General features: G+C 44.9%; 1 protein-coding gene and 1 long non-coding RNA gene across 2 annotated transcripts in view; one reads left to right on the top strand and one right to left on the bottom strand.

The window, feature by feature from the left end:
- Positions 1 to 13,293, top strand: part of Fndc1 (fibronectin type III domain containing 1) — an 86,294-nt gene that overhangs the window by 42,793 nt on the left and 30,208 nt on the right. Inside the window, 6 exon segments of the mRNA XM_015498628.2 lie at positions 1,096 to 1,194; positions 2,675 to 2,792; positions 4,566 to 4,753; positions 5,521 to 5,628; positions 8,065 to 8,253; positions 9,849 to 12,470. Of these exon segments, the coding sequence (XP_015354114.1) occupies positions 1,096 to 1,194; positions 2,675 to 2,792; positions 4,566 to 4,753; positions 5,521 to 5,628; positions 8,065 to 8,253; positions 9,849 to 12,470 (3,324 nt within the window).
- LOC125617620 overlaps positions 1 to 13,293 on the bottom strand; it is a 31,606-nt gene that overhangs the window by 11,759 nt on the left and 6,554 nt on the right. The window contains exon 2 of the long non-coding RNA XR_007348698.1: positions 5,462 to 5,636. This is a non-coding gene — a long non-coding RNA (uncharacterized LOC125617620). The remainder of the gene's footprint in view (positions 1 to 5,461; positions 5,637 to 13,293) is intronic.

The raw sequence follows: 13,293 nt of genomic DNA, 5'->3' as shown, positions 1-13,293 counted from the left end.
ACAGAACAGTATTTCAAGTGTGAGGCTCATTTTCCAGGTATGACAGTGGCTTGAAGTTATCCCTTTGCTCCATCCGCCGTCCCAGCCGCCATCATTTTGACCTCAATGATGACACCAGGCTGTCTTCTAAGGCAGCTTCCTCCAGTCAGGCTGCTTTTCTGCACGAGGGGAGGGGCTGTTGCTTTCCTCATCTTGACTGTGTTCATCCCTGTTGCCTTTGAAATTTTGTCTTCGATCACGTTGGAATGTTGTGCCAGCCCTTATCTCTTCCCAAGCCCTGTACTGGGTAGAGGAAGTCCAGCTGTGGCCCTCAGGCTGCATCTGCGGGGACGGGAGACCCTATGTGCACAGCCAGGCTGGAGGGGTCCTGAGCTTTGCTGGCTGTATTTATGACAGGCCTGGACAGCGGATGCCGGCCACACTCCAAGAGGGAACTGCGGCTTCCTTGCCTGTGGAGACAGGGCTGCTCCTGCTCCTTCCCCTCCCCTGCCTCTCTGCCCACTTCCACCTGATGAATGGGAAGGAGCATTGGGTGGATGCTGCTGCTGCTGGGACCCTTCAGGTCTCGTCCTCTTGGAGGAAGCCCAGCAATAAAGGATACATTCAAAGTCTTTCGTTTGTCCTTAGCAAATCTTTAAGGATTTTGTCCTCGAAGGGTACAGCCTCCCGCCGTTCAGAGAGATGTTCTGGCTGTTAACCCGGCTTGTCAGTTGTTCCTTTTCGTCTCCCTTCTTTTTGGACAGATTAAAAACAGTGACTCCCTCTTCTGTCTTTTGGAAGTTAAAAGCAATTGGGGGAATTATGTGGGTAAATGTGCTTTTCATTTTTCTAAGCATAGTTTACCTCTCTTTCATCCTGATAATAAGCTAGAAATTCACTTTTCAGGAGTTAAAAGTAAAAAATCCCATTTTCTAACAAAATAGTGTTCCTTTTGAGATTACTTCCTACACTTGGTGGGCTCCTGGTTAGTTGTCCTGAAGAGGAGGGAAAGCCCCTGGAAGGTGGAATGGAACGGAGGGAACCGGGGGGGGGGGGGAATGCACGGGTGCTCCAGAGACGTCCAGCCGGCCTCAGGCCTTGCTGTTTGGTTCACAGCCTCGGAATCCGTGTACGTGGTCTCCCTGCAGTCCATGAACTCCCAGGGCCGGAGTCAGCCAGTCTATAGGGCTGCCCTCACGAAGCGCAAGATCTCAGGTATGTTTCCCAGAATGCCTTTGGTGACACCAAAGTCTAGTGTGAACGCTGACTTGTTTTCACATGATGCTGGCTGTGATGAATTCCGTAAATTTCATGGAGGATAAGGCAAACAAGAGGGCAGAGTTAGTTGCATTGGGGGTATAAGCATATGTCCTTCCTATGCGGAGGCTGGAGAGTTCATGTGATAAAGTCGGTTTCACTGTGCATTCTCTATGGCTTCCTGGTGCAGTAGCTCTGCCATGATAGCAGGGGGCAAGCTTTACACCATGTAAAGGCAAAATCAGATCCATGCATAAATGGCCCCTGGGAGACACTGAATAAAGTGCAAGAAATAACATCCTCTGATGTTAACACTCGTTAACATCAGCTAACCGTGCGTAGAAATGGCGTGGAGAGGAGTGAGGAAAACTTGTCTTCAGGGTTTGCTGATAGCCTGATTGATGTCCCTTTACTAAGGAATATTTCTTCCCATGTACAACACAGTTATTTTTCATATTACTCATGTATTGACATGAGTAATATGAAAGTGATATGAGGGTATAAACCTTTTCTGGGTCAGGTGCCTTCACATGAAGAGACAATCTGCAACACATAGCTTTCTTTTCTAAAAATTCTTAATGTAAAATGAAATCTGTTATACTTTTTTATGTTGTATAAAGAAGTTCCATAAATAACAATGTTTTACTTTCATTATTTATTAATTGCTACCATACAAAAAGCCCCTGTATTACTCTTTTATAATGTTAAATATTTCCACCTTCCCCTAGTTAGGTAAAATGAAACACGGTTCCTGTAAAATGAAAAGAAAAAACAAAAAATAAACATAAAACCCAAGAGATTATAATGCCAAATCAAAGACATCTATGAATCTTAATTTGTTTGAGATTGAACTATTTGCTTGGTGACTATGATATCCACTGACAATAAAGATAAATATTTGTAAGAAATTGGCAAACTGAATTCTTATACAGATATAAATTTGAGTCTGTCTTGCAATCACATAATCTAACATGTATGGACTTTGAGCCCCATGTGATTGTTAGAGCTGTCTGAACCAGTTTTCTCTTCTTGTCATTATCCCCAAGAAAATGCAAGTTGAGTTTTTCTTCCCCTAAATTTTTGCTTTCCATAAAGTTGTTGACTATTCCAGGGAATAAGGAGCGACAATGAGTTACTTGGAGAGCCTTCCACCAAGGCAAAGCATCCCTTTTGCCCGATTCTGTATGTTGATTGGGTTGGGCTGCTTTGAAATTGAAAGGCCCATTTCTTAGCTGTGTTCAAGAACAGCAATGGTGGAGATTTTTGTTATTCTACACTAACCATTGAAATGATTTCTTAAATCTATTTGTTTCATTTTTGTCTAATTCAAGCATAGATAATAAAAGCCATACAGGGTGAATCATAGGCTCTGGCCAGAGGAGCTCGAGGCAGAGCCTCTGGTTAGAGATGGCCTTTGGTGTGCCCCGTGTCTTTTCAGAAGAGGACGAGCTGGATGTGCCCAAAGACATCAGTGTCCGAGTCATGTCATCCCAGTCGGTGCTTGTGGCCTGGGTGGATCCTCTCTTGGAAAAGCAGAAGAAAGTTGTTGCATCAAGGTATTTTTGCAAGTTCCTTTAAGTATGAGAAATGTGGGTTTCCCCTGAAAAGGCATGTGGCTGAATGGTAGAATATTCCATGGCGATCAAGGCTCTGAAGCTACCAGGGCCTCGTGGAAGCCACAGGGCAAGACCTCCCATCTCACTTGCTCACGAGTTTTATCTTGGGCCTGGAATTTTCCTGGATTCCATTTTTTCCTTGGCCCCTGGTTGGGTTTTGTTTCATCTCATTGCTGTTCTGTTCATGGGCAGCCTCTGCCTTGGGAGGAGCTTACTGATGGGTGGCAGTGAGGTAGGTTTTTATGTAGGATTTAGAGTGTAGGATTTTGTATAATACCTTAGCAGCTGCTCAACTGCTTCCCATCCATGCATAGCAAAGCATACCTTACTTTCTATTAGACCATGATGAAATGCTATTCTGATTATTGTGTTCATTTGTAAAAGCAATGAAAGAAAAATCAATTGTAAGGTCAAATTAATTTTTTATGTTAAAAGGCCTCTAGTGAATATAGCCATCAAATTTTTGTGTGTTCATTGGCCAAATGCATATTATATATAACCAAGAGAAAGTAAAAAATTTGGTGACTTAGTTATTATGTATTCAATTTTGAAACTATCAGCACCCAGGAAAGGGCAATATATTTTTAAATGAATGGAATATACTGCTGAGATTACATATGTATATATGTATATGTATCTATAAATATATGTATGTATAAGTTATATACATATACACACATAGATACATAAAAGCTAACATTCATATATGTGTACATATAGTTATTCCTGTTAAATTTATGGCTTCCTTGAATATCTGCTGGTTAAAAAGACATCTGCTTCCTTTGAAAGACCTCAGGAGGTTCATAGTGTTCTCTCTAGCCCTACGGCCCTCCCCAGCACCAACTGTCCTGATTACCATTGGGCTTTGGTTTCACCATTCTGCTGAAAAGCAGCAGGTGTGAGTTCTCTTAGCAGAACTGCTTTGATGATTGGCGTGCCATGCTGGCAACTGAAGATTTTGCCTGACTTATTAAACATAATGAATAGCACGTTCGTAATGCTTTCTAGTGCAAAGAGGCTGCAAAGAAAATCTCTATAGAAAGGAATCCCGTAAGCAGTGCAGGCCACTCTCAGAGTGCTGAGGATGTGTGCTGTTTGGGTTTTGAGCACTTCCAGGTTCACTCACACTACGATTCTCTCCCTGGAACACACACCAGAGTACAAGCTCCTCTGTCTTGCTCTATTTGTTACACATTTTTGCCCCATTTCATGGTAATAAGTCTACTCAAAGCCACATGTTCTCTCTCCTCCTGGATATATAGGAAACATGCCTGTTGTCTCATGAAATGAGTCTTTTTAGTCTGTCTTTTCTGGAGAGCTGGAATACTTGGGCTGGTTCTGGTCCTCAGTGTTGTCCCTCTGTTCAGCGTGTGTGTGCGTGTGCACACACACATATACACACTAACACACACCTGATAAGGTGGTTGCCTCATAAAATCTGCCCCCTCCCATCCCTTCCCTTTCTGATCTCTGCTTGCTCTTTTGAGCACCATGCTCCATCTTTCCTGGTCTATTTTAGACACCTTTGCTTGGAACTTAAGTGGATTCTTTGAGCTAATAACAGTCAAAAATTCAGATTTTTCTCTTCTTTGATTTCCCTAGTTACCTCCAAAAGTTATTACTTATGGGGAAGGAAAAAAAGCAAGGACTCTAGTGTTGAGCTGCAGAGACTCTGGTCAGCTGGCTGCACTGGTGCATTGCGTTTTCTCATAGACAGTACACCGTGCGCTATCGAGAGAAGGGGGAATCGGCCAGGTGGGATTACAAGCAGATCGCCAACAGGCGCGTGCTGATCGAGAGCCTGATCCCAGATACCGTGTATGAATTTGCAGTCCGTATCTCCCAGGGTGAAAGAGATGGCAAATGGAGTACATCTGTCTTCCAAAGAACACCGGAATCTGGTCTGTATTTGAAACAGCCTTCGATTTTCTATTTGGGAATAGCTCCTAAAATAAGATTTAGACAGTGGTGACAAAGACCAGCATGGGCATTCTTTTTTACAGTCATATTAACCCTAAATCTTAGTAGTATTTCTACTTATAAATGCAAAGAAGTTCGGATTAGTGTTAGGGTTTGAGTAAAAAAAGAATCTAAAAAAGAGAAAGTCCCAGAAGTTAAGGGGCTGTTCCTTACACCCATGTTTTGTCCTCTGCTGTCCTTTTCTGCTGGCATGTTGTCCTGACACCTGGAGCACATGAAGTGCCAGTGTCTGGCAGCCATCGTCACCGTCATGTGTGAGGATGCCCAAGGTGCTGCCTGGTTCTTGATGTAGGCGGAGACATTCTTTATTACTGGGGCTGAGCCTGTATTTGAATCCAGGGGTGGATTTTGCTGTGTATCCAAGGCTATGGTACATTTCTTTTCAATGTTGTCCTAAAAGTTGTATTAAAAGAAGTTGGAACTGGATTTTAATCTTTTTTGTATATTTCAATATTGAGCCATGCGAGAATTCTGAATTCCTGAAAGCACTTCTTAGATAAGTCTAAATTCACTGTGGGTAGAAGTGACGTAAGTCGCTCTACTCCACAAAGAGCATGTGTCGACATCTCTCTCTTGTGTCCCCGACTCACACACGGGAACTCTTTGTTAAGCAGTGTGTACCCAGGGACTGTGTGCCCTTGACTTTTAGGATATCCGTTCGCATCGTAAAATGTCTGATTCCTTGTAGCTCCGACCACTGCTCCTGAAAACCTGAATGTGTGGCCTGTGAATGGCAAACCTACGGTTGTCACCGTCTCCTGGGATGCGCTGCCGGAGACTGAGGGAAGAGTGAAAGGTAGGGACCTCGTCCCCCCCTCGCTAAGTTGTGTTGACTGATGGACACTGCCTCAGATCACAGCTTTGGTGACTGAAAAAGAAATAGGAACGCAAGGGGTACAAGAGGTGCTAGCTCCAGGGGCAAAGATGTTTCAGGCGGGATTTTTGTTTTCTGCAATCCAAGTAGCTACGAAGGGGATTATTCTTCTCTTCTTCCTGGAAGCAGCTTTTCGGTGTTGCCCTCAGCAGGGATGCGTTTCATTGCATGTGTCTGACGTCATGACTTTTGCCCATCCTAACAACATATTTTTTTTCCCCCATGCTACAAGCTTTTCATTGTGCAGAAAGATTATGAATGTAGGAGTCACTGGGAGACCCTTTAAAAGGACTGTGAAAGATTTTAATGGATTTGAAAAATTTAAGTAGTAAATTCTGAAAAATGGATTAATTCCTTGTTTTTCATTTTTTTGGTTCGAGAAATGAAATACACAGGTCTTCTGGTTCAATGTAAAAAGCATTCCAGAAACTTGCAGAAGTGTGGAGACCTTTAGAACCACATTGGGGTTTTCCAGATGTTGCCTATACAAATGCACCACACACAGGGAGAGAATGAAATTTTTATTCAAGAAAAGAATATATATATTTTTTGTTGCTACTAAGGTTTGGAAGCCAACTTTCTAATATGTCCAGAAACTATGAAAAGTTGGTGTAAGTTTTAAAAATCCAGAAACGACCATCAATTTCTTTTGAGAATTTAGTAGAAAATAGGAACTAGTTCTTAGAATGATTGATCATAACAATCCTGTAGGACATGGAGGGTGTCTTTTTATGGGACAGTAAAGTTAAGGGAGGTCCATGCAGAAGGGTGTTTTCTATACTCAATGCACTATCAAGTTCCAGTTTTTTTTTTTTAAAAGATTATACTATCCTTCCTCATTCTGCCCACTGGAATAAATCAGAGAGAGTAAAGAGAATAAATGTTTAGTTGTGTTTTTATGGCCTTGTTTTTATGACAAGCAAGATATTAGTTCCCTGGAGCTGCTGAAAAGGCCTATGAAGCGGAATACAAACAGCTTTTGGCTGACTACTTTTTTAGTTCTAAAAAGGACAAGTATTGGTCCTCTTGTGAATCATCACCATGCTGCCCATGTCCTAGTTTATATTCACAGCTTCTCAGTGAAAGAAGCTCCTGGTCATCAACTAAATATTGCGGGAAAGATTAACAGCCACTGAGTTTTTCTATGATAAAGAATCCATGTATCTTAATTCTACCTAGTTTTCACGAGGGTGTTGTGATGGATTGAAATTCATAGTTATATTTGCATAAGAAACATAAATCACAATAGGAGACTATATGCTTTGGCATGGTTACATATTTTTTTTCCAGACACATTGAATCCATTAAAAAATTTTGAATTACAAAATTTAATAGACAGTAAGTCCTCTTGATTCTTAGTTTTGACCACCGCAAATGACTAGTGTGCTATTTTCAATGAGAAAAGAATGCTCTTTTTCCAGACAAATGCTGTGAAAGCATTCTTAGTTGAAAGTTTTAAAATTCATGTACTTTCTGGAGATTAGAGCTTAGGAAAAAGAAAGGCTCTCCCATGCTCCTGATAATTGCTTGAGGTTTTCTGTCCTTCAAATTAATTTTTTTAGTTAAGTCATACTCACATGAATTTGGAAAGTTTTGTGAATCCCAAGTTCCATGAGATTAAAATAGCATAATACTTTTCAGTTAAAGGTTAAAATTATGCTTTTTCAAATATGACTTCATATGTTACAGTTGTTCCATGGGAAAAGATCTTTTAGTTTGGCTTTCAAGGTTCAGGCCTGATACATGTAGCTAATTAATGATGGAAACATTAGACATCACATAAATCTATTACTTAGTAACTTTTCTTCACAGTTTAAAATTCTGTGAAACATCCTACCAGCATATATTGAATAAGAATTTTTATCATTCCTCTAAAAGTGAATTATATTCTAAATATGGAAATTGTCTGGCTTAACATACTAGTAAAGGTACCACAAGTTGGTAAACTGAAAATCTGAAAGATGTCAACAATTACACAGAAAAAATTCCTAGCAGATGACACCTGGTTTTGTTTTGTTTCTCTATTCAAGATAAGCCAACCCATCATATCTAGTTAGTAAATAAATATTTTTTAAAAACACTGTCAATATTTCTGATATATATTTTGAAGACTGGCCTCCTGGTTTGTCTGACACAGCACATGGCCAGTTCATGAACTGAGTAGCGCTGTTTGGTGCTGAGTGGGTGTGAGTTCACCTTCTGCTGCATCCTCTGCTCCCGCCATTGACTTGGCGTGCATTGCTAGCATGTTAATTTTTAGTAATGCACGTTCTAATTCATCCTGCCCATACAGTCTGTCTGCTGGACACAGGACTGTTTTCAGTTTCCTCCTTCCAACCGTCTGCCAAATCATTTCAGAATACATTCTTTCATACGCCCCGGCTCTCAAACCATTTGGAGCAAAGTCCCTCACCTACTCTGGACACACTACTTCTGCCCTGGTGGACGGTCTGCAGCCTGGGGAACGCTATCTGTTCAAAATCCGGGCGGCAAACAGGAGAGGCCCGGGGCCACACTCCAAAGCCTTCATTGTCACTATGCCAACAAGTAAGCACCGTGTGTCGCGGCTCTCTCTCTCTCTCTCTCTGTTCTGCTACTTGTTTTGTGTTACTTTGAATCATGCTTCTAGGTTTAGAACTGCATGGTTGATGATTATTTTGAGGGGGAGGGGGTCAGGTTTGCATATCAACTTCTAAAATTTCTTTCTGGTTCTTTTGGAAATTAATTTTCCCAAAGACTAAAATGCTTTTGATTTATTTTAATGTTAATAATTATTACAGTATCATCAATGTATGAATTATACCATTAATTTTACATCATGGTTTAACTTGAGGCTTATGTTGACTGGGAAAGAACATTTTTGCAAGTGTAATGTGACATTTTTCATTGCTAGCCTCTCCTGCAGAGCATTTTGCAATTTCAGATTGTATTCCATTAGTTTGGAGTGTAGCTTCACCCAGGAGGATTTCAGTTGTCCGGTTTATCTAATCAGTTGTCCAGTTATCTAATCAAAACCAACAAATTCATAAAGATCCCCAAATAGACTGGACTGCTTTGGGAACATGTTTTCTGTTTTGTTCCTCCACATACAGGCTAGATTCCAGAGCTCCCTCCTTCATTATGTGCTATGAGGATTCATGGTGTGCAGCCATTATTAGTGTTATCCTAGGACAAACTGTGAAATAGATGAATCTCTCAGTGCCTACCACACTGCAATATAAATTTCCTGCCCATTATAGCATCCCTTCCTCTGTGGATCCTTCTCCCAGTGCAAAGACAATTGTAGGGAATGTTGCCTACCTCGGGAGTCTTTTCATTTTAAATTTTATTTTGGAATTATAAATGTATCCATTGTGAAAGGAATTTTAAGCAAGAAGGAGGAAGCACAGGGAACTCTTTGTAATGCCTCAAAAATGGCAAATTTGTTCCTCACCCCAGTCACTTGCAAGTTACTCACATACATTCCCATATAATTCTGAGTATAAATCACTCAACTTTTGTATCTGGGTTATATATATATTTTTGCTTGTGAAGAACACCTATAATATTTTTGTACTATATGGACAATAAGTTATTTTAAGAAAATCCTACATCAAAATTTGCATTTATAAGATCAATAAATTATAGCTATACCTTAGTAATTTGGGGGCATTAGTTACAGGACCCCCCCCCCACCGCCAAAGGATGCCAAAATCTGCAGATGTTCAAGTGCCTCACATAAAACAGCATAGTATTTGCATATAACATAGACACATCCACCCATATACTTTACTCCAAACATTTTTTATCAAAGTTGACTGAATCTGCAGATGCAGAACTCATGAATATGGAGGACTGACTATATTTCAAAGTACTTATTTCAAAATTCCTGCAGATAAGAAGTTGTAAGATAACATGATTTAATGTATAGATGCAATTCTCATATATTTTCTAGGACACATCTGTTACTTAGAGCAAAATATGATTTAAAAAAAAGAATATTATAATTGGAAAAATAAGTTTCCAGTATCCTAAGGAACTAGAGGTGACCAATTATGATCACAATGTGGATCACCTGCATACTACCATCTTAGTTACTCCCTTTGTTTCATACAGTTTTTTGAAAAAAAAAAATAACATCAATTCTTTAAAATCTGTTACAGCCAGCACTAGTGAGTCTGATGTTCAGCAGAACACCAACGATAACTGGAAACCCAAGAAACCGGAGCCTTCCTCACCTTCTCCCAAAGATCCAGGCAGAAATGTCAAGGACCCTCTCCTTGACTTGAAGAACAAAATACTGGCCAATGGCGGGCCGCCCAGAAAACCCCAGCTCCGCCCTTGGAAGACTGAAGAGTCAGATCGGCAGTCCACGGAGGTCACCGATGAGGAGGAGCTGGATTCCCTGGAAAACCCACCCAAGTTGCCTTCAGAGACCCAAGACCAGAGGCGAGCCCTAAGGCCACCAAGTAGATCTGGCCAGTGGCTTCCAGGCAGGACTCCAGCCAGAGCCCGAATGCCACTGCTGCCCCGGAAGGAAGGCTTAGATAAGCGTGGCCCCTCATTGGCCACCCATCCTCGCCCAGCAGCTACCCCCTCTGCGGAGTCCTATCCTGGCCACCACCAGGCCCCCCAGGGGCCCTCTCCCCACCCTGCTGGGGGACCCTCTGACAGCTCTATTGACAATGACTCGGTGGACCAAGATGAGGACAAGCAAGCTGAAGGCCCTCTCTACCCCAAGGCTGCCTCACCCCAGCAGCTGCCTTCTAAGAACCCAGCCCCGGCTCGGCCGGCCCTGTTCCCCAGCCGCCAGGGGGCCTCCAGCATCCTGAGGGACAGAAGCCCAGTACACAACGGTGCAAAACCAGTCTTCCCTGCACGAAGGACGCCCCAGTCTGGGGCCATGGAGGAAGATTCCAGAGCTCCAGCCCCACCCTCGAGACTTTCCCCACCCCACAGAGGCTCATCTCGCCTACTGCCCACCCAACCTCACCCGGGTCCCCCTCTCTCCAGGGGCGGGAAGGATGTTAATGGTCAGGAGTCCCCTGCCACCAATTACCATGCATCCTCACAGTCTACCCTGTCTTCCTCGGTCTCTTCTCCTCTCTCTTCCAGGACACAGGTCTCTGAGGAAGTGGACACTTCTGATGACTGGGGAGATGGTGACCGGACCACAGAAAACACTGGGAGGCAGGCAGAGGCCACCACCCCAAGCTTGAGGGCCCGACCTGCCTCTGGACCCCTGAGTTTGCTCCGGAACAAGGCCTTTGCCTCCAATGGCAGGTCTTCAAACAGGCTGACCAATAGCCGGGGACCACGGCTGCAGCCCTCTACCTCCCCGCAGTCCACCATGGCTTCCCGAGTCCCCTCCAGGGGTCGTTCCCAGCCAGCTTCCCACTCTAGACTTGGCTCAGATATCCATGGAGAGGGGGAGGATGAGAAGCCACTTCCAGCCACTGTGGGCAATGATCACGTGCCCTCCTCCAGGCAGCCCACCTCTCGAGGCTGGGACTCTCTAAGAAGAGACCCCCAGAGAGGAACCAGCCTGTACCGGAAGGAGCTCACCCCTGAAATCCTCAAATCTGCGACAGATGCACATCCTCAGGGCAAATCCTCCTCTCTGTCCTCTAAGGCACAGGACGTTCAACAGAGCACGGACGTGGACGCCGATGGTCATTCTCCCAAAACGCAGCCAGTGGTCACGGGCCGCCAACTGTCCCCTGCTCGTCCTCCCGCAGCAAGGTCGCAGCCCTATCCTGGGTCCAGTGTTCCTAGAAGGACGGCACCTGACCGCGCCTACGAAAAGCAGCCCCCTCCACCCGTCTCCCCGCCCCGGCACCAGTCCCCCAGCCCCCAGAGCCAGGACGCAGACCGGTCACTTTCCCAGCCCAAGCTCGCCCTTGCCCATGCAGGGCGTCCTCGCCCCACATCGCAGGGCGGCGCCCACTCCATCTCAGACCCTTACACAGCGAGCTCCCGAGGGGTGCTGCGCCCGGCTGCCCAGGGCCAGGACGGGGACTCCCAGAACAGCTACGAGGACAACAGCACCGAAGTCGAGGCCCCGGATGTTCAGGTCCCCCCCGACACTGCCCGCACGAAGGATGCCACCCCGTCCCTGTCCAAGCACCGTCAGGTGGCGTCTTCCACAGGGAAAGGTGACGACAATCCCCAGCGTGGCCCCACAGGCTTCACTCTGCGACCCAGCCGGCCAGGCGGCCCCCACTCCCGCGCCCGGGCCCCTGGCAGGGCCGGGGTCCAGGCCACACCCGGGAAGAAAGAGCCTCCTTCCAAGTGGCCCTTGCAGTCCAAGTCTCAGCAGTCAGTGTCCGCCGAGGAGGAGGAGGACGCGGAAGAGGAGGACGCGGGATTTTTAAAAGGAGGAAAGGAGGATCCCCTGTCTCCCTCTGTTCCAAAGTGGCCTTATTCCTCTACCCCCAGGGGCAGCAAATATGCGGACGGGAGCCTTGCCAAGGACAGGACTGCCATGGTGCTGGCTCCCCGAGGAGGGAGCTCTGCGCAGGAAGAGCACGCCACTCCTGGGAAGCGACCTCCTCTCCCACCTCTGGGAAGTCCCCCCAGAGTGGCACACCTCCCCACCAGACAACCGCCTCGCGGCTCTGCCACCCCGAGTCCCGTCCTGAGCACCCAGTCCTGGCCGCGGTACACCACTCGCGCTCCTCCCAGCTACTCCTCCACCACCCCGATGCTCTCCTTGCGCCAGCGTATGCAGCGCAGATTCCGCACCCCTGTCTCGCGCCAGCCTCCGAGACCTCCTCAAGTGCAAGGTAACTGGTTTTTGAAAACAGCCATTTAACTTTTTTTTTTTTTTTTTTCCTTTTTAAGGTAGTCAGTAGTTTTCTTGGCTATTCCTGAGAATGATTTACTTTATTGTATTGAGCCTCTACTATGTGCAAGCACTGTGTTTAGAGATTTGCACGTACAAATGTAATGTCATCCCTTTAAGTCTGTTAGGTTTTGCATTGTTACCCCCTTTCTTTACATGAGGAAGCCAGGGCTCAGGGATTAGAGGCAGACCTGCCATGATACTGTCTGAGATGCAGTTATAGCCCCAGACACTAATTCCACTGCTTTCTGTTATTCTACAATTCCATACTACTTATTGAATCCCTTAACAGATGCTCTTTTTGCGGGGAGAGTGTGGGGTACCAGGGATTGAACTTAGGGTCACTCTACCACTGAGCCACATCCCAGCCCTATTTTATATTTTATTTAGAGACAGGGTCTCACTGAGTTACTTAGTGCCTCACTTTTTGCTGAGGCTGGCTTTAAACCTGTGATCCTTCTGTCTCAGCCTTCCAAGCTGCTGGGATTACAGACATGCGTCACCACGCCCAGCCTTAGCAGATGCTCTTAATCTGTGAAAACATGTCACAACCCTGATGTTCTTTTCAGTTCACTTGCCAGCATGTATTTAAGGAATCAGCAGTAACAAATTAGATATGTAGGTAGGCTTGTCTTGTTCTTCTCTTCTGCATACAAAATTCCCAACCATACTCTGGGACAAATTCAAATGTCTAGCATATGAGGTGCCCTGATGTTGCCATTGGTGAATGTTGGCTAAAACATCCTTAAAATGAGGGTTAAAGA

The sequence above is a fragment of the Marmota marmota genome, unplaced genomic scaffold (genome assembly GCF_001458135.2).
Source record: "Marmota marmota marmota unplaced genomic scaffold, marMar, whole genome shotgun sequence".
NCBI classification, from domain to species: Eukaryota; Metazoa; Chordata; class Mammalia; order Rodentia; family Sciuridae; genus Marmota; species Marmota marmota.
This window is presented reverse-complemented; position numbering and strand designations above follow the sequence as displayed.